The 19,546-nt window shown below is 44.9% G+C and overlaps 1 protein-coding gene across 1 annotated transcript in view; it reads left to right on the top strand.

Moving 5' to 3' along the window:
• Positions 1-303: 303 nt before the first annotated feature.
• The window catches only part of snap91a (synaptosome associated protein 91a), a 39,989-nt gene continuing 20,746 nt past the window's right edge, over positions 304-19,546 (top strand). Inside the window, exons 1-7 of the mRNA XM_076012771.1 lie at positions 304-1,137; positions 1,234-1,498; positions 15,483-15,625; positions 17,675-17,750; positions 18,507-18,609; positions 18,996-19,089; positions 19,427-19,538. Coding sequence (XP_075868886.1) covers positions 1,369-1,498; positions 15,483-15,625; positions 17,675-17,750; positions 18,507-18,609; positions 18,996-19,089; positions 19,427-19,538 — 658 coding nt within the window. The 5' untranslated portion in view covers positions 304-1,137; positions 1,234-1,368. The remainder of the gene's footprint in view (positions 1,138-1,233; positions 1,499-15,482; positions 15,626-17,674; positions 17,751-18,506; positions 18,610-18,995; positions 19,090-19,426; positions 19,539-19,546) is intronic.

Genomic DNA, 19,546 nt, shown 5'->3' with positions numbered 1-19,546 from the left:
GTTACGGGTCTCTGCCATTCTTGCAGTAGCATTTATAATGGTGCATGGGAGAAAAAAAATAGACAACTACGGTTGCAGGTGTGGAGTCTTTTTTAGAAAGAAAAAAAACCAAAACAACCATGAGATTTACAGTCGATGTAGAACAGTGGGCTATACTATCACAAGGGCATCTGTGAGTCAGGCGACACCCACAGCAGCCACCAAGTTCACATGCAGTCTGTAAAATGGCTTCAGCAGAAAGTAATCAGCGCACCGTAGAAGGGGGGGCGGGGGGGGGGGGGGTGTAGAATTTATGGCAGGGCGGCTAATTGGAGATTGGTGCTCCTAATTCACCGCGGTCACGGACGGTGCGAAGACAAGGGCTCTATTTCACTTCCGCCTTGACTGAGGAGGATGAATATTTTTCGAGCATCCATCATCAAAGGTCCGTTCAGTGAAGCAGCCCTCTATGTATGACCTTCACAGTGGTTGGGACGGCGTGCCGAGCATCATCGTCACGCCTCGCCGTGTGCATGCGTGTGAGCGTGCGTGGAGGAGTAGCTCAAATTAACCCTTTGGAGCGCTCCGGCTCTCGTCTCGTCTCCTCCTTCCGGCTTCTCGCGATGAGAGCGGCCGAAGCAGCGGGAGTTGTTCGGCCGGCGCAGCGGGTTGGTGAGGATGCGTCAGCTGACCTACGGAGTAAAGGGGGCGGGGCGTGGCGAAATCCATCAATAATTTAATAATTAAATCGGCGAGTTGGTGGTGGATGCAATTCCGCGGAGAGAGCGCCGCCATCCTACGACCCGGGTCGAAGCGCGTATCGCGGGGTTGGGGTGGCACCGCAGCGGAGAGGAAGCGTCCGGCCGGCCGGGGAGGGAGGTAGGGAGGAGGAGTAGAGGGAGGGGGAGGAGGAGGAGAAGAAGCCGCTGCTCCGCTGAATGGTGTGGACGATAGTGATGATGGTAATGATGCTGCCATCCAGGGCCTGATGTTCTCCTGCACGCACCGCTGAAGCGCAGGGACAGTCGGACTACCTACTGCTGCTGAGGATTATCCTGGAGGCTGGAGGCAGGGAGGAGAAGAGGGGGAAGGCAGCGACCAGCATCCACCCGGGAGGACCGTCTAGTCAGAGGGGAAGCTCGGAGGTGACGGGAGACGGTAAGAAATCGGCGAAAAAAAAGCGGGGAAACGGTTTAAAATCAAGTTCTGGTCGATTTTGATAGAACAGAGACAGTCATAATATTCCTTCCCCAGTGAGCTGCTCCTGCGGTGCCTTCGAGGGCAAGTGGGATTACCGAGGCCTAGAGAGGGGGGGGTAGGACCCTGGTGGAAGTCGCTCGGGAGTCGGAGGGTTGATCTCCCCGGAGAGAGGAAGAAAAAAAGAAGAAGATGTCGGGCCAGACCCTGACAGACCGCATCGCCGCGGCGCAGTACAGCCTGACGGGATCCGAGGTGTCCCGAGCTGTGTGCAAAGCCACCACACATGAACAGACACCTCCGAAGAAAAAACACATGGAATGTGAGTTATCTATCTATCTGTCTATCTATCTATCTATCTATCTATCTATCTATCTATCTATCTATCTATCACTTCCACACGACTCTCCTCCCTTGTATCCATCGACCCATCCTACTCATCCACAACTAGGCCATGCGCCAGAGACCATGATGGTGGTTTCCTCCTCCATCCAGCTCTTATTCTCCAGCTCCTCTACCACGATCCTACCCCCCCTACACACACAAACCAAACCTGCTACAGCTGGTGTCTTCTCTATTGTGCCCGGCAGCGAGTGCCAGAGGGAAGCCACGGAAGGTTTCGACCACGGTAGTTAGAGACCGATGACCAGCGGCTGCCTCCCTTCAATGCTGTTGAATGCATTATTGAAAAGGTCGGAAATGGTGCTTTAACTGGCAAACAGCCTTTTTTTCTCTCTCTCTCTCATGGACTACGGCCCCATTTGGCAGAGCTTAAAAGGCGTGCGGCTGCCGGTGACACGGTGCGGGTTGATGGCTCGGTGCCAGCAGTTAGGGGGAGAAAAATGATGGGGGGAGGATGCAGAGTGAATGTCAGATGCTGAGGAAATAATAAGTGAGTGATTGTGACAGGCCTTGGTACAGAGCAACGTGCATTACGCAGCATTAGACTGACTAGGGCATATTACTGAAAAGCTTTGCCCTTAATTGTTGATGAAGAATGATATAGATTGTAGCTCCACGTAGGTGGTTTGCTATTATCTCTATACTGTAATACTTCTGCACATATATATTTTAAACTAACGAGTTCAGTTTTATCACTTATATGACAGATGTATATTCGGTGAAACCGAATAAACAGAATTAGACAACGATTGGTTTTGTGTTTGAAGAAGTTTGCACTGTTCAAGTGTGTGTGCGGGTATGTCTTAAAGATTTCTGTAGTCTTGAATTAAAAGAAATGGAGAAAATCCATTTGTAGGCTCTGACAGACAGGGAAACAGATCTGCTGGCCTTCTCATCAGTGTCTTTTGTTGATGATGTTGTAATGATGTCTGCTAAGTAGGCTGCACTCTTTAAAGAGCTGCAAACTCCGAGGACGGATGGTAAAAAAAAAATAAAAAAATCAATACCAAGCACATGCTCATGTACTTTTCATGCACTCATATTTGCTTCCAGTCTGGCAGTGCCTTTGACATTCTTTGTATATTCAGAGGTGAAATAGAGGAACATTTACTTTGGCAACACAAACCCTGGGAGAAATCCATCAGCTTCTCTACTCATGTCCAGACTAAAAAGTCCAAATGAATTGTGACCCGTGCTAAATCACAGCAAACAGCCAAGTGGCTCGCTCACCAGCTTGCCAAAGTGTTTGTCTGTGAATAGTTTTTTGTTAGGAGAGTTCAGCCTTCCATTCTGATTCAAAACTTTCAAATACAGGAGGGTTTGGTCATGTTGTCGTTACAAATTTAAAAGACTGACTCAAATCTCATGATACAAAAGAGGGCAAGTAAAAGAAAACACTTCACATATTTATATATATGTATACATATTGTTCTTAAGGTCTTAAGGAGAGAATCCATCTTTTAAAGAGCACCTACAAAGCACTTTTAAGGTAGCGGCGAACGTTTTGTCTGTTTCATTCAACCAGATCTTTCAAATTTGTAGCTTAAGCTCTACCTTCCTATTGGTGTGAGGGACTACATTAGCCAAACACTGGCGCTAATTGTGCGTGATGTCGTTTAATTAAATTCTTGTCAAGGTGGTAAAGCCAATCCCTCAAGGCAAACCCTCAGTGTCACAGTTTATCTTACTTTTATATATGAAAATGTCATCCGCTTCCAATAGCAAGGCTCAGAGTTGCTTCCTTCACAGTCTTCTTCTCTTGTCCTTCTTATGTGGTTTAGCAGCTGTTGCGTAGTTTGGTGAAAATTAAAAGGAAGCCGGCTTGTAGTGGAATCCTAAACATTACTGCAACACTCTCCTCAGTGGTTGGCAAGATGGACAAGTGAGATTTCGGAAGTTAAACCTGAGCAATTCACTCGCTGAGGAAGGTTAAATGATTTCAGGGTTGCGACTTTCTCAGTTGGATTTCGCAGCGTCTGCAGTGGACGTTGATGCCGTGTGTATAGCTTGTGTCAGTATCCACCTCACGTTCTGTGCGAGTGCTTTCAGAGATATTAATTTACATATTTAAATCTTCAGTGAGACCTGTTCAGGGTCTCAGATCTGCACAGCACACTTCTCTCAACACTGCAGCTCAAACTTTCACTTCATTTTTCACCTCAGATTGTCGTATAATAAAACCTCACATGCATTTGCCTTGGTATTTGAAATTTCAGTAATGACAAGGCAGCTCTGCTACCATTTCATAACATTTTACTTCATCCCTCTTTTCAATGTGACCTCCCTGGATAACCTATAAATAGCGCATCTCTTTAATCTCATTTTGCACTGTAAGCTTTTTTCTTTTTTTTCTTTTTTACTTGTATATCTTTATTTAGTAGGTCACAGTCATTTTCTTCCTTATTCCGTCATTGTTTGAAGTGGACCTGAAGTGGAAGTGGTCAGTCATCCTATGTCCCTTTTAAATATGTATTTAAATCAGAAAACCTCGCCACATCTGCCTTAGGAGACATTCAAGGTGGAAAAACAGACTGATTATATTTAAAATTATGAAAGACATTGGTGTGTTATTTATATGGTGATTCAAAGCAAGCGTTTGAGAGCTTTGCAATCATTATTCCACTCCACTACAATTCCATTCCAAAGATTCCATTCAAATCCGTGTGTTTTTGGTTCCTGGATATTCCGGAATACACTGCAGCTCTGCAGTTTAATTCAATTGATGTATTGAGTAAGGAGTGTCTGAGGTTCTCTTAAGATGTAAACTTATTTACTGTTGCTTTTTTGCTTTAAAAAGGAAAGAGTTGGCCGATGTACCAGTTTGAGTTCTTCTTTGGTGTTTTCTGCAAAACCCTTGAATAAAAACAACAGAGAAAATTGAGCCACAATTAGGGCCACTGGCCTCAAAGAGACCATGAATAAACAAGATAGATAGATAGATAGATAGATAGATAGATAGATAGAATGAACAATTATTTTTGAGACATTTCACACTGCCTCTTCAGAAGACCAAAGACTGCATTAGTGACTGATTTGTAGATTTGAGTGTCTTGACAAGTTTTCCAGCCCACACTTGCCGTGTCTTTTTGTAACAGATGACTGCTACAAAGTTCAAAGTTATCTAAACTTTTAAAAATTGAGAGCAGCACAGCTTGCTCGACACCCACTGAGCTGCCTCAAGTGTGTCTGACAGAAGTCTCCCCGTGTCGCAGAGTGGCCTCGCTTTCAGCGTGCGCACACGCGCGCACACACACACGCACGCACATAAGCTACATGCCATTGGCAATTTCCCAGAGAGGAGGAGTGACGTTTTGTAGAGGAGGGGATGCAGCTGTGAGTCGACTTTCTGAAAAGGCTTGAAGATTGTTAAGTTTTGGTATTATTAGTGGGAACCAAGGGGACTGTTTCTGAGCGTACCCATGCAACTTTACACCTTGCCGTTTGTGTTGAAATGAAATTGTAAATCTGGGCAGCAAACATGAGCTCACATCATTGTTGTCTTTTGTTTTCTATGACTTAATTCTTGCGATCACACTTCCGTTGGTTGTATGAGGTGCAGTTTTTTTTTTTCCCAAACACAACAACATTTAACTGCAAGTGTTGTAAATATATTTATTTTTTAACCATAGCTTCGTGTTGAATTGTGTTGGTGCAGTGTTGCAGTTTGGCCATCTGGCATGTTGGCAGGTACAAGGCTCAGGGGTTTTAAGATGCTTCACCCAGAAAAAAACGATACTCCAGTATTTATTTATATTCGGCCGTTTATTCATTGAAGCACTCACTCCAAAAGGCCCGTTTGGGACCATTTAGACCGGACCTGTTTGCTTACACAGCGGGCAACTGCACAAATTAAACCGTCAATTAAGTGCCTGATGGACGACTTCTCCTCTCCGATCTGCTGCCACCGTGTCAGCGGCAGCGCCTGTCAAACGGCCCCGTTTGGCCTTCGTGAAGCGACTGAACGTGCAGCTTACGGAGGATCCTTGAAGGGAGCCTATTAGGTCGGGGTAACGACGGCTCACTTCGACTGTGCTAATGTCAGAGGCCCCTAGACACACGCCTCAGAGGATGTGCAGGCAGTGTGGAGCCCGGGGGAGACGGCCGTAGTAAAACCTTAACACAGTTTGAGCATCTGCCAAATGGAGATGACTGCTTTCTAAAGGCACCTGCCACTCCGTTTGCATCTGATTTTATCCGCCTGTGTATGGTGTTTCCCACATTACCCTCACCTTGCAATGACCCTTCTGTGTGGAGACTTTGCAGCACTAAGTTGTCGTTTCGAAAACAGCCCCACCCCATCTTCCCTCCGCTGTACGATCACCCTCGTGGCCTCGTTGAGACGTCATGGTCACAATTATTATTATCACCAGTCGCGGGAAGTTGAGGCGCTTCAGTTTATTTATTTATTTATTTATTTTTGTATTTTTTGTATTTTTTTTATTTTTTTACGAACGTGGCGATACGACGACGAGGGATACACATTCTGCTGTTGTGTGTGTGTGTGTGTGTGTGTGTGTGTGTGTGTGTATAGATGTGTGTGTTTGTTTGGCGAAAATGGGGAGGAAACAGGAGGGTGAGCGGTGTGAAACGTAAACAGCGTGCTGTGTTCCCTTTGGCTGCCACTGTGCTGTTACCACAACATGAGTCACCACCGATGTATTACCACGTTCAAGAGGCAGGCTGTCTGCTCAGAAAATGGGTGGGAGCTCAGCGGCGTTCAACTCATTTTGTATTTTTTTTTGTTGCTACAGTGCATCCCTGTCATTATAAGCATTGTATTTCGTACTGTGGCCCACCAGCCAGCTGGTTTGCGGAAGAAAATAAAGCCATGTCTGGAGGCAACTACAGCCAAAGCATTATACACCTGTATTTAGCTGATACAAATTAAAATATTTTTCATTTCTAAACTACCTAAGTTTCACTGCTACCTTGTGTTTTTGTTACGGCACAACAGCTGTGGCATTGTGTTCTCTGCAAAAATATTATCTCATCTGTGAGGTTCTTGGCTATTTCAGCAATATAAAAGCAAATAGCCTCGTCATCCACGAAGATGATCTTTAGAGAAAAATGGTATGAAAGAGATTTTTCTGCATGAGAACAAATGTGCGACAGCATCTCTCAGCCTCCCTGTTGGCAGCTGGTCCTTGCATGCATAGTCACATTTGTTATTTTTATACCCCTACCTGGAAGATATTAGATACAAGGTGTTTGATTTGGGTGCATACTGATGGCAAGCTCTTTCAAGGCGTGTGCGACTACATGAGTACAGCAAAATGTTGTGTTGAAAAGAATAGATCGGCAAAAAATGTGACGTCCAAAATGGCAGCTATTGTTACTCATAGCTAGGTACCAAAACGGACATCAGCGTTTGTTTTTTATTTTTATTATTTAGAAAGAAGAGGATATACATTTATGAAATGATCTCAAACTAAGATTATTCAGTGGCTGTTGGAATTTATATGTCCATTAGCCAAAAGGTTGGATTGTGAAGAACAAATCAACAAAAAGATTTGATGTTAAATGCTAGCTATCATTAGCCTTAGCAACGTGCCCCTCCCGACATCAGCACTAGAGAATATTCATTCATTAAATAATATCAAACTAAGATAATTCAGTGTCTGTTTTATTTTGAAGTGTCCATTATCAGCACAAATATGTTTGAGACAACCCTTATCTTGAAGTGGGCCTCTGAAAAATCTTGAAGTTGAGGAGCTGGTTAGCGCTAACACTTCATCCTCCTCTTCTGCCTTGACAAGAAATGCCAAAGCCTACATTAAAGGCAGTGCGCTAAACTGAAGGGTAGTGCCGCAGTAAAGTGGCAGTAGCCATGGGTGAGACGAGCATGAGCTCCCTCTTTAGTCTTCCACTCCGCTCGCCACCGTTCCACTCTCACTCACTTCCCCTGTAATGACCCAGTGCAGTGCTCTCCTAATGGCCAGCGAAAACAGAGGGATGTCGTGAAGAGACTGGCAAGAGTGTGTGGTTTTCACTGCGGCGCTGGTCTCACAGCGGGTATCCCGAAGGCCCCACAATTCCTGTCTGATGTCAAGCACTGCGTGGGAGGCGGAGTCTACAAACAGTGTGGCTCCAGATTAATGAGCCCGGGCCCCGTTCGCCCATGCGGCCGCTCCTCATCCTTGTCTACCTGAGCAGCCGGTTCAAATAGTTTGTTTGTTATGCTTTATACTTCCCACCTCCCACTGCCTCTCTGTATCTTTTTTCCCTTGTGATCTTCACGGTGTTGTAACACTCTAGAGTGTTCAAGGTAAATATGTGTATGGGTGTGTATATATCTGTATATATACTAGGTTATAAAGCAGTGCAAACCTTAAGGCGGTTTGTCTTGACAAATTTGTCTTGACAAATGGAAGGAAAAAAGGCTTTTTATGATTACAGTATACTATTTTTTTATTTTTTTTTTTCAGCAGTATTTGATAGAATTACTATCTCCAAAAATCATGCATATAAAAATTAACTAGGACAAAAGTGGCAAAATAATTTGTCGCATTATTTTCCAAAACTGTAAATAAATGCAGGGCCAATTTGTAAAATTCCTTGCTCGTTATTATTCGAAGGTGTTACCTTCCCTGGGTCTTTTTTTGTTTTTTATTATTAAAGGGAGTCATTTTCACAGTTTCACTTTTGAAATATGTCAAGGTATCACCTCAGTAATAACACGTTTTAACAATGAATCCCCTCAGAAGCCTTGGGTTCACAGTCAGCGCCATCTTGCGTTTCTTCTGGATTGTTTTGGATCAGTTTTCCATATTTAGATGCGTGGCTTGTACCAGAGGTAGGCAATGATGGGAGCCTGAGTGCAGCATGAGCTCCAAACCTGAAACACTGGAAAGTGGACCAGTTGCCTCCAAACTGTTGCTACGGCCACAACTTTTTGTCCATTTTTACTCAAAATTAGACTAAATTGCAAAAAAATTGATATTAGGAGCTAGCTAATCTAACTTTTTTTTTTTACAGGCGGAACATTTTTAACCAGTTTCTGAGGATATGAATTAAGGATTTCCTTCCGTATTGACAGTCGGTAATTTTCAGTCTTTTTGCAACCACTTTTGGCGGTCCCTGCTGGCCATGCGAGAGACTGCAGGTTATTGGCTCTTCAGCTTTAGAGTCAATGCCATACACACAGCACTCTTTGACATCTTTCTGGAAGGACGATTGGATCTGCATCACAGAACATGCCCCACTGTTCTCTCTATGGATAAAGGCAGTGCTGCCTTGTCGTCCACCTGCATTAGCAGCAGTAGCAGCAGTAGCAGCAGCAGGGGCAGCGGCGGTTTCCCTCAGATGTCACCTCCAGCCTCAGTGGCTTCCATTGCGTTGGGCTGCCGCACCACATTGCTGGGACAGAGTGCATTTCCCCGCCCCCCCCATCCTCCTGTATGCCGCTTGGGGGTGAGCGGCGCTATAAATAAGCTCTGTTCTTTCATGGTCCGTTCATGTGTGGCTCAGTGAGGCGTCACTCATGCAGCATGGCTCTGCAGCCACTGAATGCCCCAGTCCTCTCGTGTTAAGCTCGCCCAGTTCAAATCACACTGATGTTCCATTGAATATATCACCACACAGAAATGATCGTCGGAAGTGGAAGGTATGAAGACGTGTTTATGCAAATGTAGTCCAAGGGTTGGTATGACTCACGCATAAACACGACCCTGAGCTGTGTGCCGCTGTGGGAGATGCTGTGAAGATGATTTCTAAAGGATTTTTTTTTTTTACTACATCCTCTGTGCCGTTGCGAATGTGAAAGCTCGTTGCCTAGGAGACCACCTTGGTACGGCCCCTTCGGTGCTCATTCCTACGCTTGAGACTTGGTGGGGGGATCTTTGAGAAAATAATACGAGGAGGCTGCTGGCATGTGTGTCGTGCAGCCTTGCGTCAACGCTTGCGTGTGCCCTGGTGTGTGCGCACGCTCAGCAGCGTCCCTTAAGTTAGACCGCCGCGCAGCAGCTTTGCCGTTATTTACATGTGGCGGCAAGAAGCTGCAGGCCGTCCCCCGGCAGGAATTAAGTTACATCTGCGTGACAGCGAAGGAGATGGGAGCACACGTGCTCCAAGAGGTCAAGCACTGTTGAGCTCAACATCAGTTCTATTTCTTATTGCTTGTAGCTTCATATTCTGCATTATATCTTCACGTACCTATAGTGGCAAAATACCATTTTTGCTGGTCCGTCACTGATAGTGGTCCCCTTGGACACATGACACTGTAACAGTGCCGGTAACAAAAGGCGACTCTTGGGATTTAAGGTTGCACCCAGCAGAATTTTAGGTGCACTTTTCATGCTATTTTAGTGTTTATTTCTTCTGGGGTTGCACTGCACTTGCCCAATGTAGAAGCGGTCGCCTCTCACTATTTATACAGGTGGTATTGGGCAAGTGGCCTGACGGGTGGGGGAGGAGGCAGAGACTCACATCCAGTAACATGCACACACGGCCGCTCTTACTCTTAATTAGGAATATGACAATCTAACTAATTCCCAGTGACAGAAAGATGCTGCGGAACTAGCTTTTTATTTTGAAAAAAGAAAACAAATGAACACACATGTAAATACATGTATGCAGTTTATAGTTTGAAAAGCTACTTCCTGTGGCCCGTCATCCTCAACCGAGTCTGAATTGTTCTGTTCACGCGACAGCAGGACTAATACCTTCGCCTCGGCAGCCTAAACAGTTACGTGTTGCTCTGAGCTGCAAGCCCCACCGTGTTGGTAAAACACAGAGCTTATGGACACCACGGATCCGTGTTGGACGGGATTGTGCTATTTTAGGCCAGAGCTTCATCGTATCATCCAGTGCAGTTATGTTGTTGTGCCCCGGTGGTGGGGGGAAAAAAAAACCTCTGTAAACAAGGATCCCCTGAGCACGCGCAGGGACATGAGTGGAGCTGCACGGTTGTTTCATAACTCCACCGCCTGTGTTCGCTGTCATGAATGGGCATGTCACTTGACAGCCAAGGATCTATTGCGATGTGGCTTGTTCAGCGTTCATAGTTTTTCTTGTTATTTTTGAATAAGTCATATTCACCTTGCGGGAACACAGACTTTTAGCTTTTTATATGGTTAATTTTAGACAGCGTTTTTTCCTGTACGATCTCTCTTAGCATTGCACTATTCTAAGGTCCTTTTTATATCTGGGTGTTGTCCTAACAACAGCAGGACACATTTGCAGATTCTTGTGTTTTTGTTGTGAGGCGATGAACAGGGCTGTTCACATACGCGTGTTTTACCCGTTTATTTGCCTGTATTTGCAGAAGTTTCAAAATAAAGCAGTTTTTCCATCCCGTTTCATGAGCCCAGACACTGTGAAGTTCGTTCACAGAGAGCACAGGTTCTCCACCTGTCGTCAGGCCTTCGACACACGGGATATGGACAGGTCGAGATGTGCTTTCCAATTGAAAACTGATATCTGGAAATCGGATTGGCCCACTTCAGATGTGGCAGCCAGACATTTTGTCAAATCGCCTTCCTGGGTGCAGGGTTTTCCCTTTCCAAATGCTTTGTTTGGCTCTTTTCAGATGGGAATGAGAAATGAATCCCATGGTCAGGTTAGAAAGACTTCAGATGTTAATTATTCATGTGCCACAAGAAACCCGAGACTTTTACCCTTTTGTAACGAGCAGAGAAACAGTTGTAAACTGATATACTGACTATTACCCCCCCCCATACTCTTTCTGTCAAGACAGTTATGATTCTGAATGCATCTGTGGCCATGGAGGCGCTTAATATTTTGCTCAAGACGCGCGCGCAGTTAGGTTTGTGCCTATGAATCCTTTTTTTGTATAATAATTGATACAGACAGATCCTCCATGTTATCAGCCATAAATCCCATCCCTCTGTACTTCCAGTGGATTTAATTCAAACATCATCCATGTTACCGTCCTTCCTGCTCCGTCATCTCCCTTTGGAGCTTCTCAATGTGTTTTTGTCAGAGGTTTTGTATGTTATATAGAGCGACAAAGCAGATGAGAGGATAAAACCAGATGGATGAGCAGTTGGATCAACGATCAAACCCTCCACCAAGATGCAAAAATAGAAAAAACACTGGCAAAACCTGCTGAGTTAAACGTGTGGTTCCATTCTCATATTCCAACCCTCTGACTGACCTCTGACCTTTTTTACTAAAGGGTCTTTTCCGTCATGTCTTTTCTTCTCCCCTGGGGATTTGAATTGAATGGACACATTGATCAGTTGTTAACTGGGGTGCAGCAATCATGGTGCCCCTGGGGATCATGTTATTAATATATTATATAGGGTGAAGGTTGGCCCAAAGCTGTTTTTTTTAGGCATAAGGCCCAAAACTGTTCCCTGCTCCCCTGGTGATTCATACAAGTAATTTTGTGTTCAAAAAAACACTGTCTTGCATCAATCTAAAATAGGGTGCACTTCCCGCTTTTTCCAGCAGGCAGGAAATAATTTGCTGTTGTAAAGGAACCCCAGGTTGCACGCAAGTACTTGTTAGTCAGCGTGACCGTCCGCCCGCTTGCTCAAGCAAACATATCAGGGTGCCCTGCACGCTCTCGCTCTCCTGCTCGCACTCACTGTCATGAATAATGGAGCAGGAAGGTGGGGGGAGATGTGAGTCAGGAGTTCCTGCTGAATTGTTGAGCAGCATCTCCAGACGCCCCCCCGCCCCTCCGCCTGCTACTGCGTGTCTCCTCTGCAGCGGCAGCTCGAGGCGCTCAATTCTGGATCTGCCAAACCGCACCTGCACATTTTCATACATAAATTGGGCTCAATTTGTCGGTATGTTATAACGCCTTGCTGTAGGCCAGCGCTGGTATGGTTCGGAAATGTTGCACGTCCAGTTTGACAAGTATCAAACCTAAAGCGCCACTTGATGAGGGAAACCGAGGGTGGGAGGAGGCTTTGGCTGCTGCCAGAGAGCTGTGATACTAACAGAATTGGTAGAAGACCACCCAAGGCTTTTCTCAACTGGGGAAAATGTCATTAAACCGTTGTTGTGTGGTGCCTTTGACCAGACAGGATTTAAAAAGCAACAGCCATGTGAATAAAACATCCCGATTCAGGTGAAGCCCCAAAATGATGTGCAACAACTTCCTATTCTTCATCATAGGAGTGGCGAGCGCAAAGAGAGACGGGCAGAGTGAGAGACAGACTGAGAGATGAGAAGCGTAGGACGACGCTGGCTGCTGACTCATCAGCCCTGCAGGGCTTCATCCTATCTGTGTGTGCGTGCGTGAGAGAGAGAGAGAGAGTGAGAGAGAGGGTGACAGAGCTGCGTTACTACTGACGAGGACGTGCACAGAGATCATTTCTGCATGATGAAAGCGTGATGCGAGCAGCAAAAAAGCCCCCTGAGACTGTCAGCACGGCCGTGGAAGCAAAGTGACCCTGAACACATTTTTTTTTCTTTTTTTTTTTCGTTCAGCTCATCGTGCAGGAGGCCAAAAGCTGGTAGACGAAAAAACCTAACGACATCTTCTTTGACGCCGGCCACTTGCCTCTTAGTTAGTTAGTTAGTCTTCAGTGTGAAGCTCAGACTGCGTGTGACCTTTGTGTGTCCTTGTTCAACAGCAAAGTGTTGCTAGCCGGGTGAGGACGAACACGAGTCCTTTATTTTAGGGTCACTTCACCACCAGGGTCGTGCACGGCACTCACTGGCTGTGGCCAAGAACTGCTCTGCACACGGCACCGCCTGCTGTCACTCTGCAGTTAACGATGTCAAGTCGAGGTTTTAGGAGATTAATTGGAGTCCAATTGGAGAGACAGGTGCGAGCATGGCTTTTAACAACACCTGGAGGTAATCACAGGACGCCAATGCAGACCTCAACTTTTGGCTCGTAGCAATGTTTTATTCATTTTAATTCTTGTTTCAAATTAAAGCACCAGGATGTCAATGGCTGCATAAAGGTGGATATGAAAGGATTTACTCTAATTCAAATTTTTTTCAGTGCTGAAAAATATGCAGGCAGCATGAGTAAACTCCCCATATATACAAAAAGTCCATCCCGTACAGTGCTGCTGTTGCTCAACACTGAACAATTCTGGAACCTTTTGTGACATCACAAAGGGCACATGCATGTCACTCTTGCGTCTCCATCGTCTTGTTTACATCCACTTCTGAACATGTAGCGGGTACAACGGTGGATAAAATAACTAAGATACCGAGAAGCTCGAACCAAGAGTTTCTGCGGAAGGCTGCAAACAGAGGGCTAAATATGATGTTCCAGGTGCGCAACAGTGTACTTGTGTAATTAATTGCATGAGGCTGAAAAACAAAAATATGGGGCATAATGTTTGACCGTTTCAGTGTCTTAACAGGATTTGTTTTACTCTTTTTTTTTTTCATTTTAATAATATTACACTGATAAATGGGTCTCCATCTGTGAGGCTATGATACCAGCTATGATTGGACAGGGTTTTATTTTAAGCCCCCAAACAGAATTCAACAGACACCTCTGAGATTGCTCTCGGTCTGGCATCGCACACTCACTAATATGACACTAATAATGAACAAATGCACTACTCTGCAGAATCGAGCCTTTTAAAACGACACCAGTCAGTTTTCCTCCAGCCCACCGTCCATCACCACAACGGCACCGAGCGCACGTGCTCGTCTCACCCCTCGCACTGTCCTAGGCAATCCTCCCTCTAGGGGTGACGCTGAGTGACGGTTTTCCTATAGTTGCTCCTCACACAGAGTTTAGTCCGAACTGATGGACGCTCAGGGGCTGCGTGTTAGCCGTTAGCACAGCATGCTAAGGGCTTGATGTTATGTAGACCCGCTGGTGATACTCTGTATCCATACTGGGCTTTTTTTTTATACTCACTGACCACTTTACAATGTAAAGTATTGTAATAATTTTTTTTGAACAGAACTATTTTTTATTTTAACAGCCAATCACATGTGAGCAGCAATGTAGAGGCATATTGACCTGCTGAAGTTCAAACTAAACAACAGAATGGTGTATTGGCATTTCTTGCAGCCAATATATATATATTTTTTTTTTTATAAGTTCGGGGAGAGATATCTTGCTCGTCACCGCCGTTAAGGAATTTCTGTATAAATAAATAAATAAATAAATAAAATAATTCCTGCCTCTGTGTGACAAAATTGACCTGAGAAACATGAGTCTCACACTGTGTTTCACACTGCCTGTCTGGCAGATGCCGAGTTGTCGGCCTGGGAGTCTGATTCTCGTCCCTCCTTCCCTTTTCGTCTTTCCCTCCCCGTCTCTCCGCCGTGTTCTGCTGCCATTTCTGGCTGCAGGGAGGAAGAAAACAGCAGCCAGCGTGACTCACAACAGGCTGTGCTGACATTATGTGAAGCCCATAACTAAGTCCCTTCCACTGAGATGGGGGAATGGCAGCTATTTCGCAAAAGAAGAAGCTCTCCTTCAGTTGGTTCATTTTCCAAATGCAAATCTTAGCGACAGACTGGGGGTGTTAACGACGTCTAAACCCAACCAGCTATCCGGGCTGTTTCACTTGTCCTCTGGAAATGTGTTATTTATTTATTTATTTATTTATTTAGTGTTATGAAAAACTGCAATTGCAACACTGATCACCGCTGTTTACAAGCTCAAGACAGTTTCCTGTTTATGACTTTCTTTATAAAGGATGCTGATTGGTCCAGACATTCTCTGTCAGACTGAAAGTGCTTCTGGGTTTTTTTTGGTGAATATGTTGACTTGAAATAACGTTAGTCAAAATGAGACCTCGTAGGTTTACTATTACTAGTATCATCGTCCTCTTCCGGATAATGTTACGCCTTTATTGTGGAACGACATCACCACAGGCACACCTGCCTGTCAGATCATCACCATCATGTCATTACTCCATCTGTTTGTGTGAGCGTCACTTGAACGACTCTCAGGTCTCTCTTCAGATTGTACCATGGTGAATGTCTCACCCCCTTATCTCCCTTCTTAGACCTGATCCAGGCCTCCCAGGAGACCACCGTCAACGTCCCCCAGATGGCCGACACGCTGATAGAGAGGGCCGGCAACGCCAGCTGGGTGGTGGTTTTCAAGGCGCTGATCACCACGCACCACCTCATGGTGCACGGCAACGAGGTGAGGCGTAGGGAAAAAAAGAGGTTGTCTCTCCCCCGATGAGGCACTCGGTGTGTTGCGGTTTCACGTCAGCAGTAGGAAAGCTGTGGGTGCCAGACTGTGGCTCCCAGCAGAGTCAGCAGAAGAGCCTCTGGTACTGGGACACTAGTCAGTGGGAAACAGGGCACTGCAGGACAAGGGCATCGCTGCAGAGTCCAAATTTAAACATGGGACACACAAATAGGTCGGCATTTGATTTATAGATTTTTCATTTTATTTAGCTTTTTTTTTTTAGCTTGAATTACAGGAAGTTATGTAGTTTCCATACAATTTCTAATTTTCTTTTACAGAAATGCAATAATTTCTGAAAAAACAACCAAATGCATGATATTGTTGGGTCAAGTTTATCATATGTGGAATATATTTAAAAAAAATAAAAAATTAAAAAAAAATTAAAAAAAATAAATATAACTATATATATATATATATATATATATATATATATATATATATATATATATATATATATATATATATATATATATATACATGTATTTTTTTTTTTTTTTTATCTAATAGCCACCATAAAACAACAGTATATGATGACTATAAATGTCAGCATTAAAGGCTGCAGTGAACTAATACATTAGTATTAAATTATTAAAAGGAAACTAAAGGAGTGCTTTGGGTCCATTTCACTTTGAAACAGCCCCCCGTCAAAATAATCTCTCTCTCTCCTGCCTCCTGGTCATGTGACCAACCGGATTGAGCCCTCAGCTTCCCATTCCTGACCTTCTGACCCAGTTTTTGTCCGGCCAGCTGAGGAAATGCAGAAGCTGTTATGAATGACCAGGGAGATCAGTCGGAGAGATGAGCAGATGTCCCTCGACCGTCGCTACTGAGTGGCCGAACCGTCGCTGAAACATAAAACAACAGGGAGGAGAAAGCAGACGAGAGACCAGGAACAGGAGTCTCCTGAAATAAAAGTGAAATTCATCCCTGCCTTAATTTATGTATCAGTAGGATTTGAAGCTGTCGGCATAGCAAGGCAAAGGGAAAAACAGCTTTGGACCACGTCGGTCGGTAGCTCCTATTTGTCGTGATGTAAGCACAGAGACTGAATCAGCAGCCTAATAGATGTTTAGGAGCCATGGAGTCATTCGCGATAAGTCAATATTCTCTGCGTTATCTGCTGGGACCCCTCGGCAGAGACTCTGCCGATGATGTCTCCGATAGCAGCGGGGCACTCGAGACAACAAGCGGCTCACTCTGCTCACTCCCCACCCGAGCGTTTTTCACCTGAACCTTCCCCACAGTTGCAAATACCCTTTGCTTTTGTGTACATGGCGTCAGGGAATACACAGCAAAAGCTCCTGACTAACTGTTTTCACGCGTGTGCCGTCACTTTGCGCGGTGAACTTGTCCCTCTGGGTCTGAGTGCCCAGGGAACCTATTTGTCTTTATTACGCGGCGTCCCCCCCCCCCACATCCCCCCCTCTGCGTCCGTGAGCGCTGCCGATTTTCCACACACACTCCCACGCAGAGCTCGCAGCAGCGCTCTCATGCCGCATGGATTTCTTCCCCGGGCTAAATATGCTCGGAAACCAATTCCAGAACAGCATCCTTAAATGCTAATTCAACTCTGTGCCGAGAGCCTGTTTCACAGGTCTCAGTGCTGTAGCTGGTGAACAAAAACCTCGGAGACAGCGGCGATGACAGCCAGCGTCACTTCTCCTGTTTAAAATGCAGCCATCTGTTTCATCCTCGTGTAATAAGTGGGGATGGATGAGGTGTACCAGACTGTATATTCCTACAGTCAAACTAGGAGCCGCTGTGGGTTTTTTTTTTTATTTTTTTTTTAAATTTCTAATCAAAATGAAACGAAAACAAGCTAAGGCAATGAAACTGCCTGACATTTCCATTTCTGTCCATCTTGAAATCTGCCAAAAGGAAAGGAGCACAGAATTAATTCATTTCTACAGCGTGAAAATATAATTGCACAGTCAAAAGTTAATTAAAAAAAAAAAAAAAAAAAAAATCTGAATTCTGTACGTGTGTCTCTCCCTGCAGAAATTCCTGCAGTTTCTGTCATCTAGAAACACCTTGTTCAACCTTGCCAACTTCCTGGATAAGACTGGCTCTCACGGTGGGTGATTTAAACACTGCTTCATTGGAATGTAGCTTTTTTCCCATTTTTATTTCACAGTTTCGCCCCCTTGCAGGCCTTTAGTATGCAGAAAGCAAAACGCCAGAGCAGACCATTTCTCTCTCTCTCATTAGTCTCAGCTCTCAGTGCCCCCTGCCTTCCCCCGCTACATCCATTTCCAAAAATGTGTGTTTAATCTGTAACAGTAGGTGGTTCGACTTCATCTTCAGGACTACACTGAGCACCGCAGTTGATATATATATAAGCTTATTCACAGTCTGAAAAACTGCAAACATGCCAGGTTGGATTTTCCGTCTGTGTGTGTGCATAAAACCACATTGTAACTCAGTAAAACTACCAACCTTGACCGAATGAAACCATCTTCTGGAAAAAAGAAATATGAGGTATTAAATTAGGTATCTATTTAGATCTATTTTTTCCTAACAAGTTGGTTCTATAGCCTGTACTTTAGGCTACTGGAGGTGTGCAGCCAAGCTGTCTGGCTAAACTTTGAGGAGGCTTGGCTAACTGTCGTGCTAAGCTAGTTAGTATCACGTGGCTACTTGATTCAAACATCCATCCAATTCTCAGTGAGAAACCTAAAACGCCTGAAAAAACCCAAACAGTTGATGTTAATGTTGGTGAAGATGTTGTTTTGGCCACAGTTCATAAATCTTGTGGACGCACAACGGTACAACTGAGTGATTTGAAATGGCACATTGTGCAGACATTTATCTGTGGCCGTGTCCTCCTCAGGCTATGACATGTCTACATTCATCAGACGCTACAGCCGCTACCTGAACGAGAAGTCCTTTGCCTACAGACAGATGTCTTTCGACTTTGTACGAGTGAAGAAAGGGTGAGCCTCGTCGTTGTTCCCATCAGTTCTCTTTAAATCTGACTGATTTTGTCAACACTCCCAATTTAGCCGCAGCGTGCCCGTTTCTTACGCGAGCTTGGCATCCATTAAAGGAAGCCACCTCCTACAGGGATTCCTCCCAGCCAAGTGCGCGGGGTTACTATATGTAGCTATGCATAAAATTTAAAAGAAATAGAAATAAAAAAAAACTAAAGCAAAAAAATTGTCTGACTGGCACTGGAAAGCAGTGGGAGTATAGATGAGACACGGCGCTGCAGGTACAGACACTTGCTCTGTGTTGTGGCAGGTGGCAGGTGGTTTGGAGGTGCGCATCTGTTTCACTCTAAATGAACGGCTCACATTTTGCGCTGTCTCCACCGTGGCAGGGCTGAAGGGGCGATGAGGACCATGACGGTAGAGAAGCTGCTGAAAGGAATGCCCATCCTGCAGGGCCAGATCGATGCCCTCTTGGACTTTGAGGTGAGCGACTCTTGTTAATAGGGAACGAAAACCTCTTGGAGAATTTAATTAAGCAACCCACATTCTGCACAATTCACTGTACTGATGATTTCTGAGAAGACGTTCCTCCAGCCTGTCACTGACCTCTCCTAAGCTGAGGGATAGCCGTCATTTATTACCTGTGCCCAAAGAGCACAGTTGTGGAAATCATCCCTCTGTGATGTCACAAATTATTAATTGTATTACATTACTCCATTGTCATTCTCCATAAACTGCATTAGTAGCCGGTTTCACAAGCCATCATCATGTATTCACAGTTACACCAAAGACTTCAACTTGTGGCTTTTACTGTTTTTAGGTGCAAGCCAAGGACCTGGACAACCCCGTCATTAACGGCTGCTTCGTCCTGCTTTTCAAAGACCTGATCAAGCTGTATGCCTGTTACAATGACGGCATCATCAACCTGCTCGGTGAGAAA

The sequence above is a fragment of the Nelusetta ayraudi genome, unplaced genomic scaffold (genome assembly GCF_046127955.1).
Source record: "Nelusetta ayraudi isolate G7.1 ecotype Tasmania unplaced genomic scaffold, CSIRO-AGI_Nayr_v1 ptg000136l, whole genome shotgun sequence".
Classification (NCBI taxonomy): domain Eukaryota; kingdom Metazoa; phylum Chordata; class Actinopteri; order Tetraodontiformes; family Monacanthidae; genus Nelusetta; species Nelusetta ayraudi.
Note: the sequence above shows the minus strand (reverse complement) of the source record. Positions and strands in the feature narration are given on the sequence as shown.